Source organism: Lonchura striata, chromosome 2 (genome assembly GCF_046129695.1).
Source record: "Lonchura striata isolate bLonStr1 chromosome 2, bLonStr1.mat, whole genome shotgun sequence".
Lineage (NCBI taxonomy): Eukaryota > Metazoa > Chordata > Aves > Passeriformes > Estrildidae > Lonchura > Lonchura striata.
This window is the reverse complement of record NC_134604.1, coordinates 16,522,356-16,543,240: the sequence shown is the minus strand read 5'-3', so window position 1 is coordinate 16,543,240 and position 20,885 is coordinate 16,522,356. Positions and strand designations below refer to the sequence as shown.

The 20,885-nt window shown below is 37.0% G+C and overlaps 2 protein-coding genes across 6 annotated transcripts in view; one reads left to right on the top strand and one right to left on the bottom strand.

Annotated features, from left to right (window-relative positions):
* ARL13B (ARF like GTPase 13B) overlaps positions 1–20,885 on the top strand; it is a 33,875-nt gene that overhangs the window by 8,797 nt on the left and 4,193 nt on the right. For 4 of the 5 annotated variants that reach the window (XM_077781195.1, XM_021550087.1, XM_021550086.1 and 1 more), the window contains exons 5-10: positions 14,055–14,160; positions 16,413–16,615; positions 17,606–17,699; positions 18,851–19,067; positions 19,423–19,536; positions 19,985–20,053. In XM_077781195.1, coding sequence (XP_077637321.1) covers positions 14,055–14,160; positions 16,413–16,615; positions 17,606–17,699; positions 18,851–19,067; positions 19,423–19,536; positions 19,985–20,053 — 803 coding nt within the window. Of the gene's footprint in view, positions 1–14,054; positions 14,161–16,412; positions 16,616–17,605; positions 17,700–18,850; positions 19,068–19,422; positions 19,537–19,984; positions 20,054–20,769; positions 20,810–20,885 lie in introns of all 5 variants that reach the window. The other variant, XM_021550089.2, reaches the window with a different exon arrangement.
* STX19 (syntaxin 19) lies at positions 1,067–11,617 on the bottom strand. Its single transcript, XM_021550090.2, has 2 exons — positions 11,258–11,617; positions 1,067–3,079 (listed from the first exon to the last, which is right to left on the bottom strand). Exon 2 carries the CDS (start codon positions 2,982–2,984, stop codon positions 2,106–2,108), a length of 879 nt encoding a protein of 292 aa, XP_021405765.1. The 5' UTR covers positions 2,985–3,079; positions 11,258–11,617; the 3' UTR covers positions 1,067–2,105.

Below are 20,885 nucleotides of genomic sequence, written 5' to 3'. Positions count from 1 at the left end.
TGGTTTTGTTTGGGATTAGTTGTGTTTGTTTGGAGTCTTTGTTTTTGTTTTTTTTGTTTGGTTGGGTTTTCTTGTTTGTTTGTTTTTGGTTTTTTTTTTTTTAAGTTGACATGGAGCATGTGCAAGAGGAAATGCAAATCCATGTGCCGTGACTGATATTTTATACCAAGGAGATTTTTGGGAAGGTGTTTTGTTAGGAGAAAGCTATTTCCTACCTGTTATTTTGGTGATAAGGGATTATAGCTATTAATGTTTCACTTCTCTTCATAGGACACTTGTAGCTAGGCTTTCATTTGTTTGTTTTTCTGCATATTTATGTAACTACTGAAAACACTGGAAAGTTACTTTAGTGATTACTGCAAATTTCTGCTGCTAATAATTTTGAATGCTCAATATCAAATTCTGTGTAAACTGTAGTTGATAGTATTATTTCATACTATTTATTTTCAGTTAATATTACTCCCTAATCAAGGAAAAGTTGTCCACAAATCTTTCTCGCTTCCCAGTTCTCCTTCAGTGTGTTTTATCTGTTTCACCTGTTTCTAACCAATTTACATCTGGAAATGACTTAGTTGGGCAGCTGTTTTCCTAAGTATTAAAACTTGAATTTTGAAAACTTGAGTTTTATTCCACTATTGGAAGTACAGCTCTAGTGTGTTGGCTAATTTCTACTGTGTCCTTGGAACATAAAGGTGTTTCTAATATATGCAGTTAAGGTGAGGTTATTTAATGAAATAGTTTCAGTGATGTGATCATCTAAGTTTATTTTTTGTTGCTACTGTGTAAATAGGATTTTTTACTTTAAGGTTCAGGCCTTTGATTGTATTTTGATAATTTAGTTAATTTCTGTTGCAATTTTAATCTGGGATGGAAGGAAACCAACTCTTTCTAAATACCACAATGTGAAAATGTCTTTGATAGTAGATTGTTTTTTTTCCCCACTACGTGCAACTAAAGCCATCCAGTTCACTTAGTGTCTTGCTGAGTAGCAGTGCAGTTTGTTCTGACTTCTCTTGACTATCCAAATAAAGTGTCTTTGCACAGCACAACACAGTTCAGGAATACATTTCTGGTTTCTGTTTGGTTTTAGTGTGCAATTTTTTTTTTTTAATTTCTTTTTGGACATAACTTTTTTGGCTCAGTTACATTGCTGTTGTCTGTTAAATTGCATGGAGAGCTGTTTCTCACTCAGTTCCAAAAGGAGTTGGTTACAGGAGATTCCTTCCAACCTAAATCATTCTCTGGTTCTAGATTATGGGGGAGGAGTAGGGGGTGTAAGGATGGAGTTCTCTTTTTTATTCTATTTTTTCATTAATTTTTGTGCTAGCAAAAGTGAGACTGCAAATGTGACTGTATTCAGGTAGGATAGGCAGGATTAAGAATGTGCCTTGTGAGTGTGTAATTAGGGATCATATTCCCCTATCCTGCTAGGGCTCTGCCTGTAGAGCTGAATAATCAAAGTATCTCTGTGTCAATTTATGAAAAGTTCATGAACTTTTCCTGTAGAGGTAGTATTGAGACATTCCTGATAAGTTTTCTGACCTCTTGTCTGGTTTAGGCATCCCATTCTGGATTGTTACTAATGGTGTCTGCATTGTGTGGATTTGTTTTGTAGAATTTCACATTCCCGGGGAAAAAAAAAAAATTGGAATTTGAGCAAGTAAATATAAATGCTAAAAAATACCACAAGGCAATTAAAAATACTTATTATCATTTTGCGAAAAGTAAATAAAACACTTTTATGAATCCTGTCTGTGATTAACAGTATTTTCAATGCTTCCCAACAGCACAGGGACTTTCTTGCTACGCTGACTTAGTTTGAAGAACCAAACTAAACTTTAGAACTTCTAAACTTTGAAGAAGTTTATAAGAACCAAAAGAAAAAGTCACTTTTATCCTTTGATCATTTCCTGTAGTTCACGTGTTTCTGTAAAAACCATAAAATCCTTTACTCTGGCTTGAAAAACAGATGCAGTTTTTCCTGAGAGCTCTGCTGAAGGGAAAACGGGGAGAAAAGTGAAGCAGTTGAGGGATTCCAGGAGTGCTTTTCAAGATCAGTTTGGTGTGGAGGAACCATTGGTATTTCAGGCAGTTCATTTCTGGTGTCATCTGCAGCACGGACAGCACCAGCAGCAAATTGCTTTGCAAGGATTTCTTTTTTTATACCTGACTGCAAGCCCAAACTTTTCTTTTGATACTTGAGTATATTCTTGAGCGTTGTTCATGTAGATTTCTATGTTGTTGATCATCTGCCCTTGCTCCTCCACCAGAAGCGAGATCTGGATAAACAGTTCTTTCACGTCTTTGATCTGGTTCTCCAGATTGACCAGTTCTTTGTGTCTCTGCTCAATCTCTGACAGCTGAGCTTTAGTAATCTTGACTTCAGTGAGTAGATTTTCATTGAAAATCTCCCATTTTCCTTGCTGGAGCATGTCATTGACCTCCTCCTCAGACACCTCTTTGCCAGCTACCTCAAGCTGGCGGAGGATGAAGGTCCTGCACTTGTCCTGCTTGGCGGTGATGGCCTGGTTGTAGGCGAGCATGGCCTGCAGGTAGCGGTGGGACAGGAAGGCGTGCTGGGCAGCCAGGATCCTCACCGTGGCTCGCGCTGGCCCGTGCTCATTCTCAGCTTTCCTCACTGCTTTTGCCAGCTCATCCAAACCTTTGCGTACCTGTTCTGCTTGGATTTTGATTTCCCTGGCTATGTTAGATTCCTTTTTGAGAACGCTGAATCTTCTCATTGAAGACACGAGGCTTTTTTGTTGTTGGCTGAATTTATTGACTTCTTCCACCAGATTATTAATTTCGTTCTGAAGTTTCTGGATTTCATGCAGGTGCCTTTCAGTTATGGGCTCTTTTTCATAAATAATAGCCTGCTGTTCAAACTCCTCCTGCTCCTCTTCTTGTACAGTTGCACCATTGTTTTCCCTGCCCATCTGTAGCTCCTTAGCCCTCAGTCTGAGCTCTTGCAGACGATCTCTCATGGTTTTTGTGGTCAGGATTCTTTCCTGTTTTTTTTTTTCTCGTCCCCTCTTGCAACACAGGAAGTTAATTCCAATATCTTTTTTGTTTGGTTGCACTGTAATCAAAATGTAACAACAATCAATGTTAGTATTTATAGGTATTTTTCATATATATATATAGGTACTTTTCATATAGGTATATATATATGACTGGGGAAGTCTTGATAAAGACAATTACCTCAGCACATTGACTCAGGAAATCAAAGATCCTGGTAGCTGGATCACCATTAGAATCTGTCACGATGATAAAGTATGTCCAGAATTCAAAGATATAGGTATACATGAAAAGTAGTTTTGGAGATCAGAGCTACTTCCCTCTGCACCAAAGTAAAAGTAGCAATGAGTTGGAATGGAGGGTATTCTGAACAAGTTGTGATTTGTAGCCCAAGGCCATTTTTGAGGTACATTTGTGATGCAGTGCACAGAATTTAGACCAGAGAAGTGTGGAGAGGACTTTTATTTTGGGAAGGGAGAGAGAAGTAACTCCAGTTATTTTATTATTACTCTTTACTTGATGAAAACAAATCAACCTATCAATCTTTTTGGAAATAGAAGTGAGTGTGGCTGTGCCATTTTTGAATTCTCAGTAGGAAATATTTCAGTTTTTGAGATTGAGACAGACCTTGTAACAAATTGGCATTCTGGCATCAATTTAGATTAGAAATTTGGCCACACTCAAAAATCCTTCCCAATTTTCCTTGCCTGGGGAGTTAAGATAGTAACTGAAGCAGTTAGCTACAACAAAACAGAACAACAGAACTCTCATATTTTAAGAACTCTAATAATTTAGCATGAAAATAAATTAGTTTTTTATGTTTGAGTTTTTATGGAGTTGAATCCATATCACTACTGGTGCAGCATGAAGATTTTCTAAGCCCTTTTAGGGGTTACTGTTATCTACTCTTACACTGTAATTTCCATTCTTCATCAAATTGATGCAAATATGCATTGTGAACCACAGTGGGCTACAATTCAGTGCTGTTTCTTATTTAACAGAAAGGAGATATAGTTTTGTTTTGTTCCCTAGCTGTTGTGCAAGCTTTACTGGAGAGCTAAATAAGAACAAGGTATTTTCTAAAACACACCCAATGGAAACTAAGTTCAACTATTTTTAATCATGGGGAAGAAGGTATTTTTCTCAAACTCTACATAAATGATTTCCTTGGACTGTGATCAAGAATGGAAGATTTCACTAAGAAGTAACATGTTCAGGACTAGAATATTAATATTATGGGATTTTTACTTAGGGTCTTCTGGTTCAATCAGATGTGTGTTTTTCAAAGGGCTGTTCAAGCACAAAGGTTAAACAGCTCAGTGGTATCTCTTGGCTGTTTCAGAGCTTTTAAGGCTGTTCTCTGAAATAGTAGTATTAAATAGGTGCAACTCTTATTAAACCCTGATTCTACAGATTTCATTTCTTCTTCTTAGCAAGCAAATGTAGGATTTCTTAATAATATCCAAAGGATGCATTTTTAGAAACTGCAAAGGGTCTATCCAGTAACCTCTCAATATGCAAATGATTTTCTTGTATTTGAACAGTTCCAAATGATACTGCTTTGGTATCTCTGCTCCCCTATGCATATTTGAAGTCTCTAAATAGATTTTTGTATAAGTCGGAGAGTTGAGCAGTGTGGACACGTCTTCACAGGCTTAAATCTGGCTTTCTGCAGGAGGATTAGCTGAAAAACAAAACTTGAAATGCTTCAGAGGTCAGTCATGAGAAAGAATGTTGATGTGCTACCCTAGTGTGAATTTTCCTTACTGCTTTTTTTTCCCCCTTAATGCCTTAATATTTGAATTTAGGTTTGTTGATTCACATCAAGATCAGACAAGTTTGCAAATTATTTATTATAGAATGTTATTCCAGGGTGGGAAAAATGCAAAATGTATTCATTGCATAACAGTAATGACTCTCCATTGCTGAACTTTTCAGTGGATGTTCCCATGGCAGAAGTCAGGCCGTTTCTCCCAGATAAAATCTTCAAACTCCTTGGCACCACCAACAGGGAAAGTTCAGCCTGGGGCATGTGAAAGGACCCAGGGCTGCTCAACAGGGCTTCAGAGAAGTGACCTGAAAATCTGTTCTAGCCCAACCTCACACATCTGCTGACCCAAGTTAATTTAGCAGGGCTGGGCAAACCTGGGATTACAAGCAAGTTCTAAGGGCACCATTAATGCTTATGCTATGAGGTGACAAGAATTTCTTGGGTCTAAAAGAATTGGTGCATTGCTCTTGAAATAGCTGTGTTCCTTGGGGCTGGAGGGAAGAACCTCACAGAACTGCCAAACAAATCTGCAAATATTGTTAAATACCAGAGAAGTGAACAGAAAAAATAATGGAGATTTTTTTTGCTTGTTTAAAGATCAGTCTTACAAAAGACTAGAATGTAAGCAATAGAATCTTAGTTTCATATCTTCTCTGCTGTTGGTCTTGCCTTCAAAGCCTGCCATTGAACAGGCTTGCCAATAATTGTGCTTGATTTTACTGGCAATTGGAATGCATGCTGGTTTCAAAGAAATGAGGATGTCTTCATGACAGAGATAACCTTGGAAATTGTTGGCTTTGCTTCTTGACTGTTCCACAACAAGCTCTGTTAATTTACTGAGTCCTTGTTTTGTCCTATGTGTTTGTATATAGGGGCATATCCTGTTTTTCTTTTGATTGAGATGAAAGCACTTCACTTTCCTTGAAGTTTTTGTCAGTAAAGGGAGAATATGCCCATTGTTTAGAGTGGAATAAATGGAATATGTGGACTGAAAGCACTCCAGTGACTTAGTGTGGCCTCTACATTCACTGCCCACTGTCATTATCATGCAAACCCATTGGTGATTAAGTTTGTTCTTCTTGAAGCATCTTTATCTATAGTCATCTATAGTTTTATGTAGTTGGCAAGTTCAGAAATGCAATTTTCACATCCTTGTTAAATATATTTTAAGGGTATTGCAAGAGTCTTTGCCTTCTGATAACTTGGCTGGGTTGCTCCTCAGGAACAGGGTTATGTGAATCTCTCAATTTAAATGGATGCCATTTCCCCATGACTGGGGAAGTCTTGATAAAGACAATTACCTCAGCACATTGACTCAGGAAATCAAAGATCCTGGTAGCTGGATCACCATTAGAATCTGTCATGATGATAAAGTATGTCCAGAATTCAAAGACAATGAGTTTGACAGAAATGAAATTTTTTATATTATCTTGTCCATTTGATAAAAAAGGTAAGTTGAAAGGTCCACTTGCTTAATTGCAAAGCTACCACATAGATTGTTCTTCCACCTGTCTGATAAATTTATCAGCAGACCCCAGGAAATATGGAGCCTACATCCAAAAATAAGATATGGGCTACATTAAGTTAAAATACATAATTCAGTATGTGAAGTAGGAAAGTTAATTGTATGGAACTCATTTGTTTCTGGTTGTACTTGGGTTTAATGCCTTCTGATTTGGCCTTGCTGGATTGTTTTATTTCTTCCCCAGTCCCCAAATTACCAAAGCCTCCTGTTCATTTTAGTTTCTGCTTTTGTTCACTATTTCTTAGTTATTCAGCACTTTGATTAAAATGCCTATCAGCAAAGGTCTGTTTCTATTTGATCTTTGATACAATTTACCACCTTACCTTGGTTTTAATATCTTCAGAGAAGGGGACTTGCAGCCAATGAAGGAACAGAATCCTCTCTTTAAGAGCTCTTTGATATCTATGTTCTGGCTCATTCTGCCTTCTTTACCTCTGCTGAAACTGCTGGTTTTTTGCTTGTTAGTGGTTTGGTTTTTTGTGTTTTTTATTTTATTTTATTTTATTTTTTTGGGGAGTTTTTTTTGGTTAGGGTTTTTTTTAATGATTGCACCATAAATTAGGGTAGGTTTGTTTTCCTGACCCTTAGCTATGAGTCAGTTAAGGGCACTGGGTAGACTTTCAGGCAATGTGTCCCAAAGGAATTTCATGTTGCATGTAATCCTAAACATTTTTTTAAAATTTTTTATTTTATTCATTTCCAAGCTGCAGTGGAATTACATTACAGCTCTGTCATGTGGTGCCAAGAAACCCATCTAACTTTTTTCTGAGCACAATGACAATGAGTAAATCTTGGAGTCATACTCTGGAGCTTGATTAGTGGTTAAGTGTCTTAAGTTAGCAACAAAAAATTAGTGAGACACATGTACTATTTAAATGGATATAGTTTTAAATCCTTAGAGTAGTCTTTGGGGAAAGCTGGTGTTTTGAGTTGAAATTCAGTTTGTGCTCTCTCACATTCTCACAAGGAAAGAAGGCACTTGTTTGGTTTTGAAATCTTGCCCTGTTACTCAGAGATGTATCTGAAGTTACTGAATTAGGATATCTTCCTATAAGTTACATTTAGTTTCTCCTTTGTTTACAAAGTTTCCTTTAACTTAAATACATTGTAAACAAACATGCTTAAACCAAGGATTATAAAACACAAGGTGGTTGGATGAAAATATCCTCTTAAGCATCTCTGTTGTAAGAAAACATTCTTGGAAAAACATACTTGAAAAGTATGTAAGTTCAAGCTTCTGTTTGTGGAAAGTGTGGGAGTGGTTCAACAAGAAAATACCACAGGGAGAGAGCTTCCCCTGCACAGATGAGATAGATGATAGTGCAAATTCAATAACAGTTTCAGCAAAGGGGATGTTCACAATTTCTCTCTGGGCAACATGTGCCAGACCCTCCCCTACCTCACAGTAAAGAATTTTGTCCTAACATGTGATGTAAATCTCTCCTCTTGCATTTAAAGCACTTCAGCCTTGTCCTATCACCATGTAAAAACTGCCACAAGACTTCCCCGGGGAAACCAAAATTACCAGAATGTACAAGAATAGAAATGCTGCATTTGAAGCAAGGTAGCTTGGGAATTCTCTAATTAGTGTGAAATGGATGGTGGGAGGTGGAGAAATGTGGCTATTGAGTAAAACCAAGCAATTTAAATGTAGTAAAGCAGACCTGAGTATTCAAAGAATTCATAAAGTGGGGAAGAATTAAGCCAGTGTTGCTGGAAAAGTACAGCCAAATCATGCTGCTCTGGAGTGAGGTTTCCCAGAGACATGGAGAGAGGGAGAACAGACTTAAAATACTTCAAGATGTTCTTGGGCCTTTGACCACAAATCTGTAACATAGTCATGTTGTAGGAAATGTAGCTGTCTTGTGTTGGTGTTTTGCTATTTTTGAAGTATTTGGTTCAAAGATACATGCAGTGATTCAGCTGCAAATCTGAGCTTGTTCTTAGAGTTTTGACATCTTTGTTATGATTGTGTGGCTACAGATGTAGACTTGAGGAAAAGCATCTACCAGCGTTTCCATGTCTGCTGACATTCCTGATGATACTTGGGTAATAGGAGGTGAGGAGCTCATGCTTTTGCACTAACATAAATCCCAGAGATGGTGATAGACACTGCACCTCACTGACAAAACAATGATCTCACTCTGCAAGTCATTTAGTCTGCAGCTAATTCTCTGTAATTGGTAAGAACTTTGTTTTGATGGTGATTTTTTTCACGTGTTTAACCAGAGATTTGCTGTCAGTAGTGCCCTTGTCCTCACAAACCTAGAGGTCACAGAAATCTAGAAGGAAAATCATGATCTCCTCTGCCCAAAGATCACTTCATTAAGGTCCAAATATTGATATATTTTAAAGCATTATTTGAAAATAAAATAGGAACAAGAGAAGAGTACAGGTGGACTTGTTTCCATTTAATAGGATATATAGTATGAACTCATACTTTACATCTTTGCATCACTCTAAGTGGTGTGAGAGATTCGTCTTCCTGAAAGAAGTGCAGACTCAGAATTTGTGCCGTGCACCATCCCACATGCTTTACATTCCCATTTCATCTCAGACCACACAGCTGCCTGTCACAGCCTTGGAACTCACCTGTAAGGCAGGTTTTCTTTAAAAAAACACACAGGCAATTTGACTACACTTAGTTTGCCTATGGCTTGATATATCAAGGTGAAATAGAGGCTGTTAATCTTGTCCAAAAATAGATTGTTATATCACTTATTGTCATTTGTTATGGAATTACACATCTGGAAGCTGAACTTAAGTTGCTTAAGGTGAGCTCATAGTTGGCTGTAGCCTATTTGACTAAGAGGTGGGACTGAACTGATAGCAGAGTGTCTCAAGAAACGTTTTCAGTAAATAGGAATATGATTCAGACTTGTGGTGAGAATGGGGCCACTTAACAAAATGAAACAAATTATAATTGCTGTTCTTATGACCAGTTCAAAAGCTAATATGAGACTAAAGTTGCCTAGAGATATTGTAAACAGGACGAGTTTAGAATCTTACTTTTAACTGTTCTCTTATTTAAAAGTGACCTGGAGAAACTGTCTAGGGAAAGTGTTGACTTACAGAAATGTCTCCTACAGCTCCCTGAAGTTGCATGAAAGCAGGTCAATAATCTTGTAGCACTTGGTTCACCTTTTTTTTCATTATAGTTTATCATAATATTCAAAGTATTGTTTTGTATGATAACTGAAGGCATGAATTGAAATTAAGTCCCTTTATTTGAGAAAGAGCTATGTGTTAACCATCAAAATTTACTGATAGGTTGTCATTGTTGTCAGCAACCCAGAAGGGACAGGGGCTTGAAATGCTAAAGAATGTGCTTTTGAAGATTTGTTAATTGGAAGGCAAACTGCAAAAAATCACCTGATAGAGCAGGCTCAGACTTCATCAAGAGTGCCTTCCGTGGGCCCATTGAAACTGTTGGTCTGTTCTCCTGTTTGTTTCTTAAAAGTATAAGAATTCTGTTTTCCATGACTTCCTCAAAAAGCTCATGAACTGCCAATAATTGAAGAAGGAGGAACAAGCCAAACAAGCAAAGTCACTTATTTTTGCCTCTGTGTGGGTCAGGAGTGTGACTTTCATGGATGTTAACATGAGCAAAGCATAAAGAGACAAAGTTTTTGATGCTGCATCCGCTGAAGCCTCACTCTGGAAGAAAACATCCTTCTGATGGCTATCCACAGGATTGCCCAAGATAAAGGTTAATGGATGAGAGATAAAAATTCCAAAGGGAAAAAGGGTAGAGCAGCATTTTTAAATAGAAGATTCACTGTAGAGTGAAAAAGATGGCATTATTATTTCCTTCCCTTGTTTAGACTGCTGTTAATTTCAAAGGTTCTGTCTTTGTTTTCCCAGCTAATTCCATCCTGCAAAGCTATGACTTCTTGAAGTAGCCTTAAAGACTAATCTTGATCATAGGTAAACCATAAAGATTCATTTTCCTATAGTTGCTTTCAATCATGGAGATTGTTCTGGTGCTGCAATATTTTGATCTCAGGGATGCTTTGCTCTTTATTAATTTTGATGGACACTATGCAAATCTAACCCAAAATTTTGGGGTTGTGATCACTAATTCTAAATAAATATAACCCCCAAAGTAGCATATCTAAGACATTTTTACAGATTTTGTATTGCAAAGTAAACTTTTAATACTGGTTTGGTTTCTCTTGGGGTTTTTCCCCCTTCTTTGCTCAGTAATTGAGATTTTATAGACAGGTCAAGGAACTTCCACAGCATTCAGACTTTGTTTTTCTCTGGCAGAAGTGGCTTCTATGAGAAATATTGTCACTGAGCTGTAGATGTCAGTTGTGCCAATGCACACATTACACTCCCTTTCCACATTGTTTCCCGTGACTCTTAAAGTTGAAAAGCTCTCCAGTTGCTTAGAAAAATCCTACTTGATCTAAAAGCAGTAGGTGCCAACTTTCTCTTTATTTCTTGCATGAGGTACATTTGTTACACTAAGACAATTCAAATATCCTTTATGTGAAACTGAAATAAGACAGGCATGATTTTATAGATGAAAGCTTCTTACTCAGCGAACGTAGTATGATAAACTAACAGCCACTCTGCTGTGCTTTTAAGTATGCTTCGATATATACCTCCTACAGGTTTTTAAACATGAAAAATTGCTATATATGAAGTTCAACGGACTTGGAAAATTAAAATAAAGGTCTGTCTTTTAAGATAACTGATGTATTCCCTAAAGAAGGGTTTTTTTTTTGCCTAAAACTTGCTTCAAAGACGGGTGGTCCTGTGCAACAGCAGCAGAGCTGTGAGTCCATATTTACCCACAGAAATAGCTAACTCTTTGCAAGGCAGTCATACATTATTTTTATGTCTTGACACTTAGGCACATTGTCATTCTAAACCCCACTACAAAGCCTTCTGATATTTGCAAATTTAGAAACGTTAAGTAAGAGAAGGGTATTTACCTCTGAATCCCGTGTTGGTGGCTTTTACTCTTTACACAGGAACTCTGGAGGTTAAGCTTCAGTATAATCCCAAAAACATTTTTCCAGAATATTCCCTAGGCAACGTGTCTTGAGTAACATTCCATGAAGTATTTCCTTCATTCCTTCTGCTTCTTCTATTGTCGACCAAGTGTGATCATCCTCAGGAGTGCTAGAGTGAAACTGCCTTCTGCAACTGCAGGAGACAGGCAAATTGATTACTTTGTGCCTGGGGAATCTGGTTGTGCCTGTTTGAAAGCCAGCCCTGCTGGGAGGCGGATCCCTCGGAGTGCCCAGGAGCAGGAAGTGCCTTGGAGCGGCTGCCCTTGGGAGCTGCCAGTGGAAGCACAAGTGTGAGTGCAGGCTGTGCTTTCTTCTGCACCAAAGCATGGAGGGAAAAGCAGTTATTGAGGGGAGGTGGATCTGTTCATGGGGATAAAAAAGCCCACGCAGAATAATGCATTTTACTACAGTATCTTGAAAATACTTGAAGTCCGTTTAGAAGTTTGACCTAAAGTCTGAAGTGGGCAGGGGTGTCCAGCAGTAGATGGACCTCAGCAAAACCACTTCAGTTCCTGGGGAGAATAGGCAGAGACAGCTGCTTTTCCAGGTACAGCACCTCAGCCATGTTCTTGTCAGTATTGCTGCAGAGAAAGTGGAAGCTAATTGACCAGAAAGACAAATATGACACCTTTCAAGGTGTTAGAGGTTAAAAATCAGCAGCTATTGCAAGCTGCGGGATGTTAGTGTCAAACTGCCACTGAGCTGTGCAGCTTACCAGCATTTCATTCTGCTTCAGCTGTGCTTTGTAGGCTGTGCAGAGCAAAAATAGTGAAACTAGTGCAGTTATTTAATCTTCAAGTGAGAGAGGAACAGGCTGTGGCAACAAACACTGCTCAGAAATATTTCCTTCAATTAGCTATAGATGAATTGGCAGCACTGCTGAGGAATGCTTTTAAAGACTAAGAGGCAGCACAGTAGGATTTTCAGACTGTAACAAAATACGTTACGTGGGGGAGAAAAAGTAGAGGTAATTTTTTTCCAGTTTTTTAGTTACTTTTTTGCATTGCATTTCAGTTTTTCCCTGGTTTAGCTTTGGTTTCACATTTAAATACTGAAAGAATGAGTCTTGTTCTAGCTGGTTGGTGAAAAGAAGTAGAGTATTTATAAACATATTGAAGATATCACATATTCTGTATATGCACTGGACAGCAGTTTGGGAATCCCTGCACTAAATCATACAAAGCACTGTAGAAGTTCTCTCTTTAAGAAGTGGGAATTCATTATCAAGGAAGGGCAGGGAAGGGTTTTATGCTCTTACCAGCTCTGCAGGCCAAGCCAGTAAAGTTGTGATTATCAGTAGGAAATAGGGATTTTTACCTCCAGGATGATGATAAATAAGTGAATCGTATGGACTACAAATAGTTAAGAATGGTGAAGACTGAGAGCGACTGGACATTTGAGAAGCTGCTTTTCTATGGTCTCCTTCATAAACAAATTCTTCTTGAAAAGGAAGATGAAAGATTAGATAATAAATTGTAGCTCATGGAGGTAATGGTGACAAGGAATGTGGAGTTTTGGGATGTAGATGCAACACAGCTTTTTTTCTAATGTTTTTAATGCTGAAAAATCTGTTGGGAGTAAAATAATTAAGAATTGAAGCTCTCATACTGGGATTTTGGAGAATAGGGACAAGTAAGGTCTTAAATCAAACTGAAGTGTTGACAAGTTTTGGTAACTACAGAGTATATTCTTACCACTGTTCCTTCCTAGCAAGGAATTAGCATAAATTCAAAGTATAAGCTTTGACCTAAGTTCCCTAAAAGCCATTTGAATTCATGAGAGCGACTTGAGATTTCAGGAAGAAGGCTATGATGTCTGGTTTCAAAACCTTCTGCCTCTGAGCTCATGAAAGCCAAATATTTGACTTCTTATCCAGAAAATTGAATCAGAGTTCTTATGTCATTCAAATGGCTAAATTTCAGAGGAACATTATTTTAGTGGAATTCCTGCTTTAGAGAGGAGCAAGTTCTCAAAAATTTATTTTCTAATGCTGTACAGCACTTAGCTTGAATTATTAATGTTGTAGAAAGTGCAAAATAAGGTTAGATTGTATTTTTATACTCCTAAATGAATGTCTGTCTTCTAGAGTCCTATTTCTTGCCACATGTAAGTGACAAGACAGTGATCTTCATCTTACAGAATACTTATTTTGTGAGTTATGTGGGGTTTTTTTGCTTTCCTCTATTGAATAAAATACGGGTTTTAGAGCCATTCATACAAGTTCCTCCCTCTACACTTGTAAATTTTACTCAGGAAGAGCAAGTTCAAAACATTGTTAGGCATCAGAGAGAAATGCTGGGTAGCAGGCAGAGCTGAGATGATCCTGAAACACTTTCAAACAGGGAAATGGTTTGGGAAGTTGCAAAACTGTGAACTTTCATCCAGAGGCTCCAACAGATTGTCCTGTGTTGATTTAGAGGTTAAGCAGGATGATCTTTTATGTCTATTTCCTTAACTGTAAGTATGATTGCTTTCTCTAGAAATAATTTATTACTAAGCACCTTTGTGATTAACATTAGCAACTGATGAAAATGGCGCATAGACTAACACGCTTTATTGAGCAGAATAAATAATTAAAGCGGAAACAGGGAATTTCGTCTTTTCTTTCTCAGTCTTCCCCTTCTTCTTTCTAATTTTGTCACAAACTCAGCTTTTGGAAATCTGAGAGTCTCTCTTGTGGCAGGATGCTGAGCATTTCTTTTGATTTTTCCTCTAGGCTGGCAAATAAGCAGGACAGAGAAGGAGCTCTGTCAGAAGCAGATGTGATCGAGTCCTTATCTCTGGAAAGGCTGGTTAATGAACACAAGTGTCTCTGTCAAATTGTAAGTAGATTTGAAGATGCAATGTTTTCTCATATCTGTGTAAAGTTTCCATTAAGGTAGGAAATCATGCTACATGCCATAAAACTGAAATTTAGATGTAGCATTCATTGTCCTGTTAAGAAAAAATCTAGCAGGAAGTCTTTGTGGGAAGAGCCAAAACCAGAAACCTTAATGAAAGTTGCTTAATATTGGTCAACATTTCAGATAATATATCCAAATTGTAGTCCCTGAAGTTTTTCTTTAAGTCTGTTTTAATCTACCAGTGTCTTAGATAACGCTTTATTTCCACAATCTTTTTCTGATGGCAGTAAAAAATATTTTGAAAGATAATGAGGATTATGGTGTTGTTAGCCAAGATAAGAAGACAGTTTTGCAAAACCATTTAAGCTTTGGATTTTAAAATTAAAAAATAACTTGAATTCATTTGGGAGATTTGTAAAATTTATAGAACACTACATATTGCTATTGTCTTCTCTAATAGCTGAGTTAGAGCAGGGCATAGCTCTGTTTATTATGTCATGATTATCTGAGTGTTTTTCTTCAGTTAGTGTACTTTGCACTATGCACATATAGCAATCATAAAAATTAAAGTTGCAAGTTCATCCTTGGTTTTTTTTTCCAAGGAGCTTCTGTACCGAAAATATTTTCTTGAAAAATATTCATCAGAAAATGACCTGAAAGATATTAGTGTATTCCAATACATCTGAATTGCTTAATTTCTGACATGCTGCTCTTGTTCTTTATTTATATTTTGTGTGTAATTAGGAAAGACACTAGATCACACTCTCTGTTTCATATTCTAATGGACACCTTCTTTACCAGGCTCTTCAAAGATAAAAATGGTCCCAAATTCCTTCAGTCTAAATTGACTCCTGGGGTCAATTTAAACAGAGGCATTGTGAAGCAAGATAGAAAGCTAGGCAATGACCAAAAAATCTTTTGTTTCTTCTTATTCTTGTAGTTAGTTTTCCACTAGATCTTTAAATTTCACCACAAAGTATTGAAGCAAAAGAAAGGAGTAATTTGTCTTGCTGTTGGACAGTGCCACTGAGAATGACCTTCCTCTTTTTCTTATTTAATATGTCTATATATTCCATATTCTTGAATGTTCATATTTTGTAACCAAACTTCAGCAACAAGAATCTTGGTGCAAACTGAGAAGAACACTGCCCCAGTGCTGGCTTGTGTTTGATCTCAGTTTTCTCAGACAAACAAGTTGTATACATCTTCTGTATATCTCCTTCCTGGGTAGGTTCTGCTGGAGGGTATTGCAAGGTGCCAAAAGGACTCATATTTGAACCTTAATTTAAACATGACTGGTCAGATTTTTTTTTTTCTGTTGTAAATGGTACATTCCATATCTTGACTGTTGTGCCATTTAAATCCTTGTCAGATGGAGAGAGCAGATAGAGTTTTTCAGATGTTGGCATTGGAGAGCCTCTTTTAATTGTCATAAATTCCAACCTGAACACAATCAATGTGAAATATCATCTCTACATGTCATCCACAGAGCTGGTTCTATTCAGTTGTTATTCAGAGAATGTTTTAAAAGATACATACAGTGCTCCAAAACATTTTTGAAAACAGTTCCCAGGAGATCTTGAGAGAAATCTTTTCTACGTTCCAAGCTTGAATCAAGCCCTGCCTCATTTGTCCCAGTTAAAGCTGATTTTACTTGTCCTCCTGACATGAAAAAATAAGAGGAAATTATTATTTTCCTATTTGCAGTTTCACCTTAAGTTTTTGAAGGCTATTATCCTATCTTCCTGAAGTGCTTTAATCTCAAGAGAAGCACTCTTGGTCCTTCAATGTTTTCTTACCAGATGTGTTTTCAGAACTATTTTCTCAATGAGGTTTGCATTTCTCTTTCAACAGATTTGCCTGGATCATGTTTCTCTCACTGCTGAGAGTATAATTACAAAAGGTTTTACTCCACTCAAGGTGCAGTGCCTGTTCAGTTGTATAAAATAGCTTTGACAGCTTTTCTGACAAATTCACAGGAGATTTTATTTACCCCTGAGCTGCTTATGAACATGTTGAACTTTCTTTCATGAACTGAAGCAAAGCTGATTCTCTTTCATCTCAGATTTTTTCATTTTGATTAATAAATCTAGCATGGACTTTATAACCCATAATTCCCAGTGTTTTACAAGCTTCACAGTCAACAGTAATTGTTCAACTAATTTCTTGTTTCCAGTCAAGGAATGTGGTCTTAACTGCAGATTTTTCCTTCCTTCTCCATATATTTATAGGAACCTTGCTCAGCAATCATGGGCTGTGGGAAAAAAATTGATAAATCAATCAAAAAGGGATTATTTTGGCTTCTCCATATCATAGCAAAAGATTTTGATGCCTTAAATGAGCGCATCCAGAGAGACACTACAGAGCAAAAAGCACTTGAGGAGCAGAAAAAACTGGAACGAGCTGAGCGAGTCAGGAGGATACGGGAGCAGAGGTATTTTCCTGTGATTCCTACTCCACCCCTTCTTCCCTTCTCTGAGATATTTAGTTCATTCCTGTGCTTAGATATTACAGGAGCCAGGGTATCCAGGATCTAAAGCTTACAAGCCAAGTCTTTCTTGAAGTTTTTGCCTCTTCATCCCCTTTATTTGATTTGCTGCATGCTGGAAATGTGCTGTGAATGAGAATTGCAAGGTAGATGTATAATAAACTTGGCCTTACTAATATAACTTCACAGAAGGCTGACCTAAAAAATAATTCCTGTGATTTAATCTGAAGTTGCCTTCTAAAATAAAGTATTAAGTTAGACTCTCCAACCCATATGTGAATATCAAACACTAGATGTGAAAATTTATTCAATACTACGCTTAATAAACTTCAAGATATCCAACAGGTGAGGCATGAAGGAACTAAAGATGATGCAATAAGGGAAGGCAGGATAACTGATTTATTACTCCCCTTCACATCCCTTTCTGGTCTTTAGCAGCCTGCTGTGGTGCTGTGAAGAGCTGATGTGAATCATTTTTACTGGGGCATTCTTAAAATATCTCCTGAGTACCCCTGTCCTCTCCTCTGCCTTATATAGGCAGAGAATTTTTAGTCTCAGTTACTGTGAGAAGTAGCTGGGAAGTATCTTAGACTATATTCTGGCTGTTTTGGTTTAAATAAGCAAGTAAATTACTAAAGTACATTTTAAACAGCTGCAACTTGACATGGTCTTCATATACATTTCACAAATTTCTAAAAAACTGGTTTGCTCCTAATCTGCCACAAGTCTCTGCACACATAAAACTTCCGACCATATTGGATTGTGTTGGGTTTGTGTTACACTGAGAGGTATAGTGGGGAGGACTGACATTGTTCTCTATAAGATTTCTGGCTTCTTCATAATTCTTTATTCCTTCTCCCTCCTTCCACTCCCCTTGCTCCAAAAAAACAACCCCAAAACCACTGAAACAACATCAACCCAACAACAATGCCAAAGGGAAAAAGAAGAAGGAAATGCACCTGAGGAGGAAGAGCCTGAGCCTGGGAAATGTGGAAACCCCTTCCAGCCTATATCTGCTGTAATCTCTGAGGTAGGAGAATTTGTGGCAGTCTGGGTCTGTTTAGAACTACCATTAACAATATCTGAGAGGCAATGAGAAAAAAGAAAGAGTTGTTCTAAGTCTTGTCTGCACAGCACTTTTTAAATTCTTACTTTAATGTTGGCAGCCTCGATTTCTGTGCATTGAATCACTGTTTTCATCATAAGAAAACCTCTATTATTGATTGGGGAACAAAAGTTTTGTAGACACAGTAAAATAAATGTAAACACATGCCTGAAAACATCTCCTAATTAAACTCCTGGGATTCAGAAGTGGAAAATATTCAAGGTCTATTCATTTATTCTAAGGTGTTTTAGTGATGTGGTGAGTCATACCAAATCTTCCTGACTTCTTCAGTTATTCATATTTGTGAGCATAACCACTTTTCAGTTGAAAATAGACTCTTGAGAATTTCTTATTAATTTTGAAATATGAAAATCACATTCATATTAAAGTTTCCTTAACCTACATTTCTGAGTTCATATTTTTTTTATCCAGTTGCCTGGAGATAACACAATCTAAAGAAACATGTACATTTTTCAAGCAAGTAATTCCAGCATTTGCTTTTTTCCAGGACAAAAGCACCCATGTCCACAGAACATGTCAAGGCAGCTACATGCACAATAATCCATTTAGTAATAACATCAAAAACAATAAAATAAAGGTGCAGCTGTGAATATTGCAGAGATGGTGATTTACTGACACAGAATTGTGAAGCAGCCTGTTATTGTGGTTGTATGCCACGCTAGGTATTTATCCAAACTAGGATATCATTTTCTGGAGACTTAGGCTCTGACCATCTGTATTTTTTTGTATTTTTTTTTAACTAGCACATAAAAAAAAAAAATCGAGGAGAAAGAAAGTAGAAAGTTTTTTGGGGTTTTTTTGTTTGTTTTTTTAATAGGACCAAAAATAATACAAGAAAAAAGACAATAAATCTAAAGATCATTTTGTTTTATAATTCCCTCTCCCTTCCTCTGGATAGGATATTGGAAATTTAATTTCTTCATCTATTTGAAGATAAATTGTACACTAAATGTAGGATATTTGGGGAATAATTTCATTTTTTAGTAGCCTTTCTTATTAGTCAGTTTACAGCATTAGAAGTAATTAAAAAAAAAAAATCTTGTCCTTTTTGTTAGAATGAAAAACAGCTGGAAAAGGAAAAGAAGAGACAAAAGTTGGAGACTGAAAAGGCTACAATTGTCTTGAAATCCCAAGCAGAGCAGGATCACATATCAAGTAGCAGTAGCCAAAATACAAATGACAGCAGGCTGGAAAGGTGCAATTCTACAACTGCCCAGCTTTTGCAGCATGCAGAAGAGAGTGACCAACAAGCCTCAGAATGCCTTGACTCAGGTAAAACTGCTGCCTTTTAAGTCATTTAATCTGGTTTTTCACATGCTTCTTCCTTCTGTCCATGGTATTTGTCATTATACCACATACCAATGTCACCTATTGGGAACACAGAAATGCAGGAATAGGTTATATAAGTTGAATTTCTTAATGGAAATGTAGAGTTTACATCTATTTTATGCCCACAGTTTATTTTCTATAGCAAAATGTTGTGTGATTTACATTTCCCATAATTTTATGTCTAAGTCTGGACTGAAAGCTCTGATGTATCTCCCCAATAATTTTATTAGAATCTGATGTAGGATATTACCTGAATATAACTGTAGGATATGTAATGTTTTTTTTCTGTTGGATGTAGATAACAATAAGAAAAAAAGTAAAAAACCAAAATTAAAAAGGGGACACAGAGTAGAACCTGTTAATGCAGAGGAGTCTCTTCCCAAGAATCCTACACCACCAGCCCTTCCACCAGGTAAGTGTAAAAACAGTAATTGATGCCTCAATTTGTGGTGGGTCATCCTTTGAAGTCTCACTTGTGAATGTTGAAACTGGACTGGTTTTCATACAGAGAGGAGCTACTAAACCTTCCTCTCTAGAAAATCTTTAATACAGTTTCCCACTTCATGATATGAACTTCCAGCAGTATTGATTTGGCCTATTTCATGGAGAAAATATCATTTTCCCAAAAAAAAGAGCCAGAAACTTGATTGCTCTCTGGCATGATTAAAAATATCACTATTTTTAAGGTTAATCAGTTCATTTTTGAAGTGTTTCATCATTCTTCAGCACAGATGCAATGTAGTGCATAGCTTGGGCATTTCTAAATGCTTTGTTTTCTCCCAAGGAGCTGTAGGGTCTATACAGCTCAGAATAATCCAGTGCAGTAATGGAATGCTCTGACAGTTTTTGTTTTCCTTTAGTTGGATGGGGAACTCCCAAACTTAATAGACTTGGAAAACTTGAGCCTCTTGGTGAAACACATCATCCTGGTAATTGAAAGTGTTTGGAACTTTGTACCTTTTCAAACCATTCTCCTTTGTCCATTCACTTCTACATTCACTTCATTCTTCATCTGTTTTTCATTTCTAAATTCCAGTTTTCATTGACCAAAAGCTTTCCTTTTTGCTTAGCAGAAAGCATCTTTTTGATTTTTTCAAGTCTGATTTTTTTATTAGGAAAAACAAGGAGTTCTCTCCAAATTCCTCAAAGTTTAAAGTGGCATGGGCTATCAGAAGTTGTTAATGATCTGAAGTTATTTGCACCTCAAAATTATAAAGCAACACATTGCAAAGGGTAATGGGGCCAGTTACTGGAGTCCAAATACATACTGCATTTAAAATGAAAATTTTTAACTGGAAATAGCAAGGTGCAGTAGGCAGTCTTGATTTCTTGCTTTGATAGTGACTATTTTCTATTTTTGGAAAATTGTGGAAGACTTTTTCATATGTTGATATTACATTTTTTCCTGAATTTGAGATGATAGCTTCTTAATTTTTCTTACCTTTTTATTTTTCAAAGTTTGAAAAGTGAATTTGGAGACATCTGGAACACAAAACCAAGGAAATTTTCTGCCAGAGAACCAAAAGATGCCTGCAGGGGAAATAAGATTAATAAACTCAAAATATTTGTTTCTCACAGGAAAGTCACATGTTTAAAATGTGATTTGTAATGTTGATCATAAACCATCTTGCTCTTTCTTTTAAAGGCAAATAGAAGGTGACAAGAAAGGAAAGCCAGATGAAGAGGTAGGGAGGGGGGAAGAAAAGGAACTCAATCTTTATCTGTGCCTGAGGGAGGTGTTGCATTCTATAGGAAGAGCGT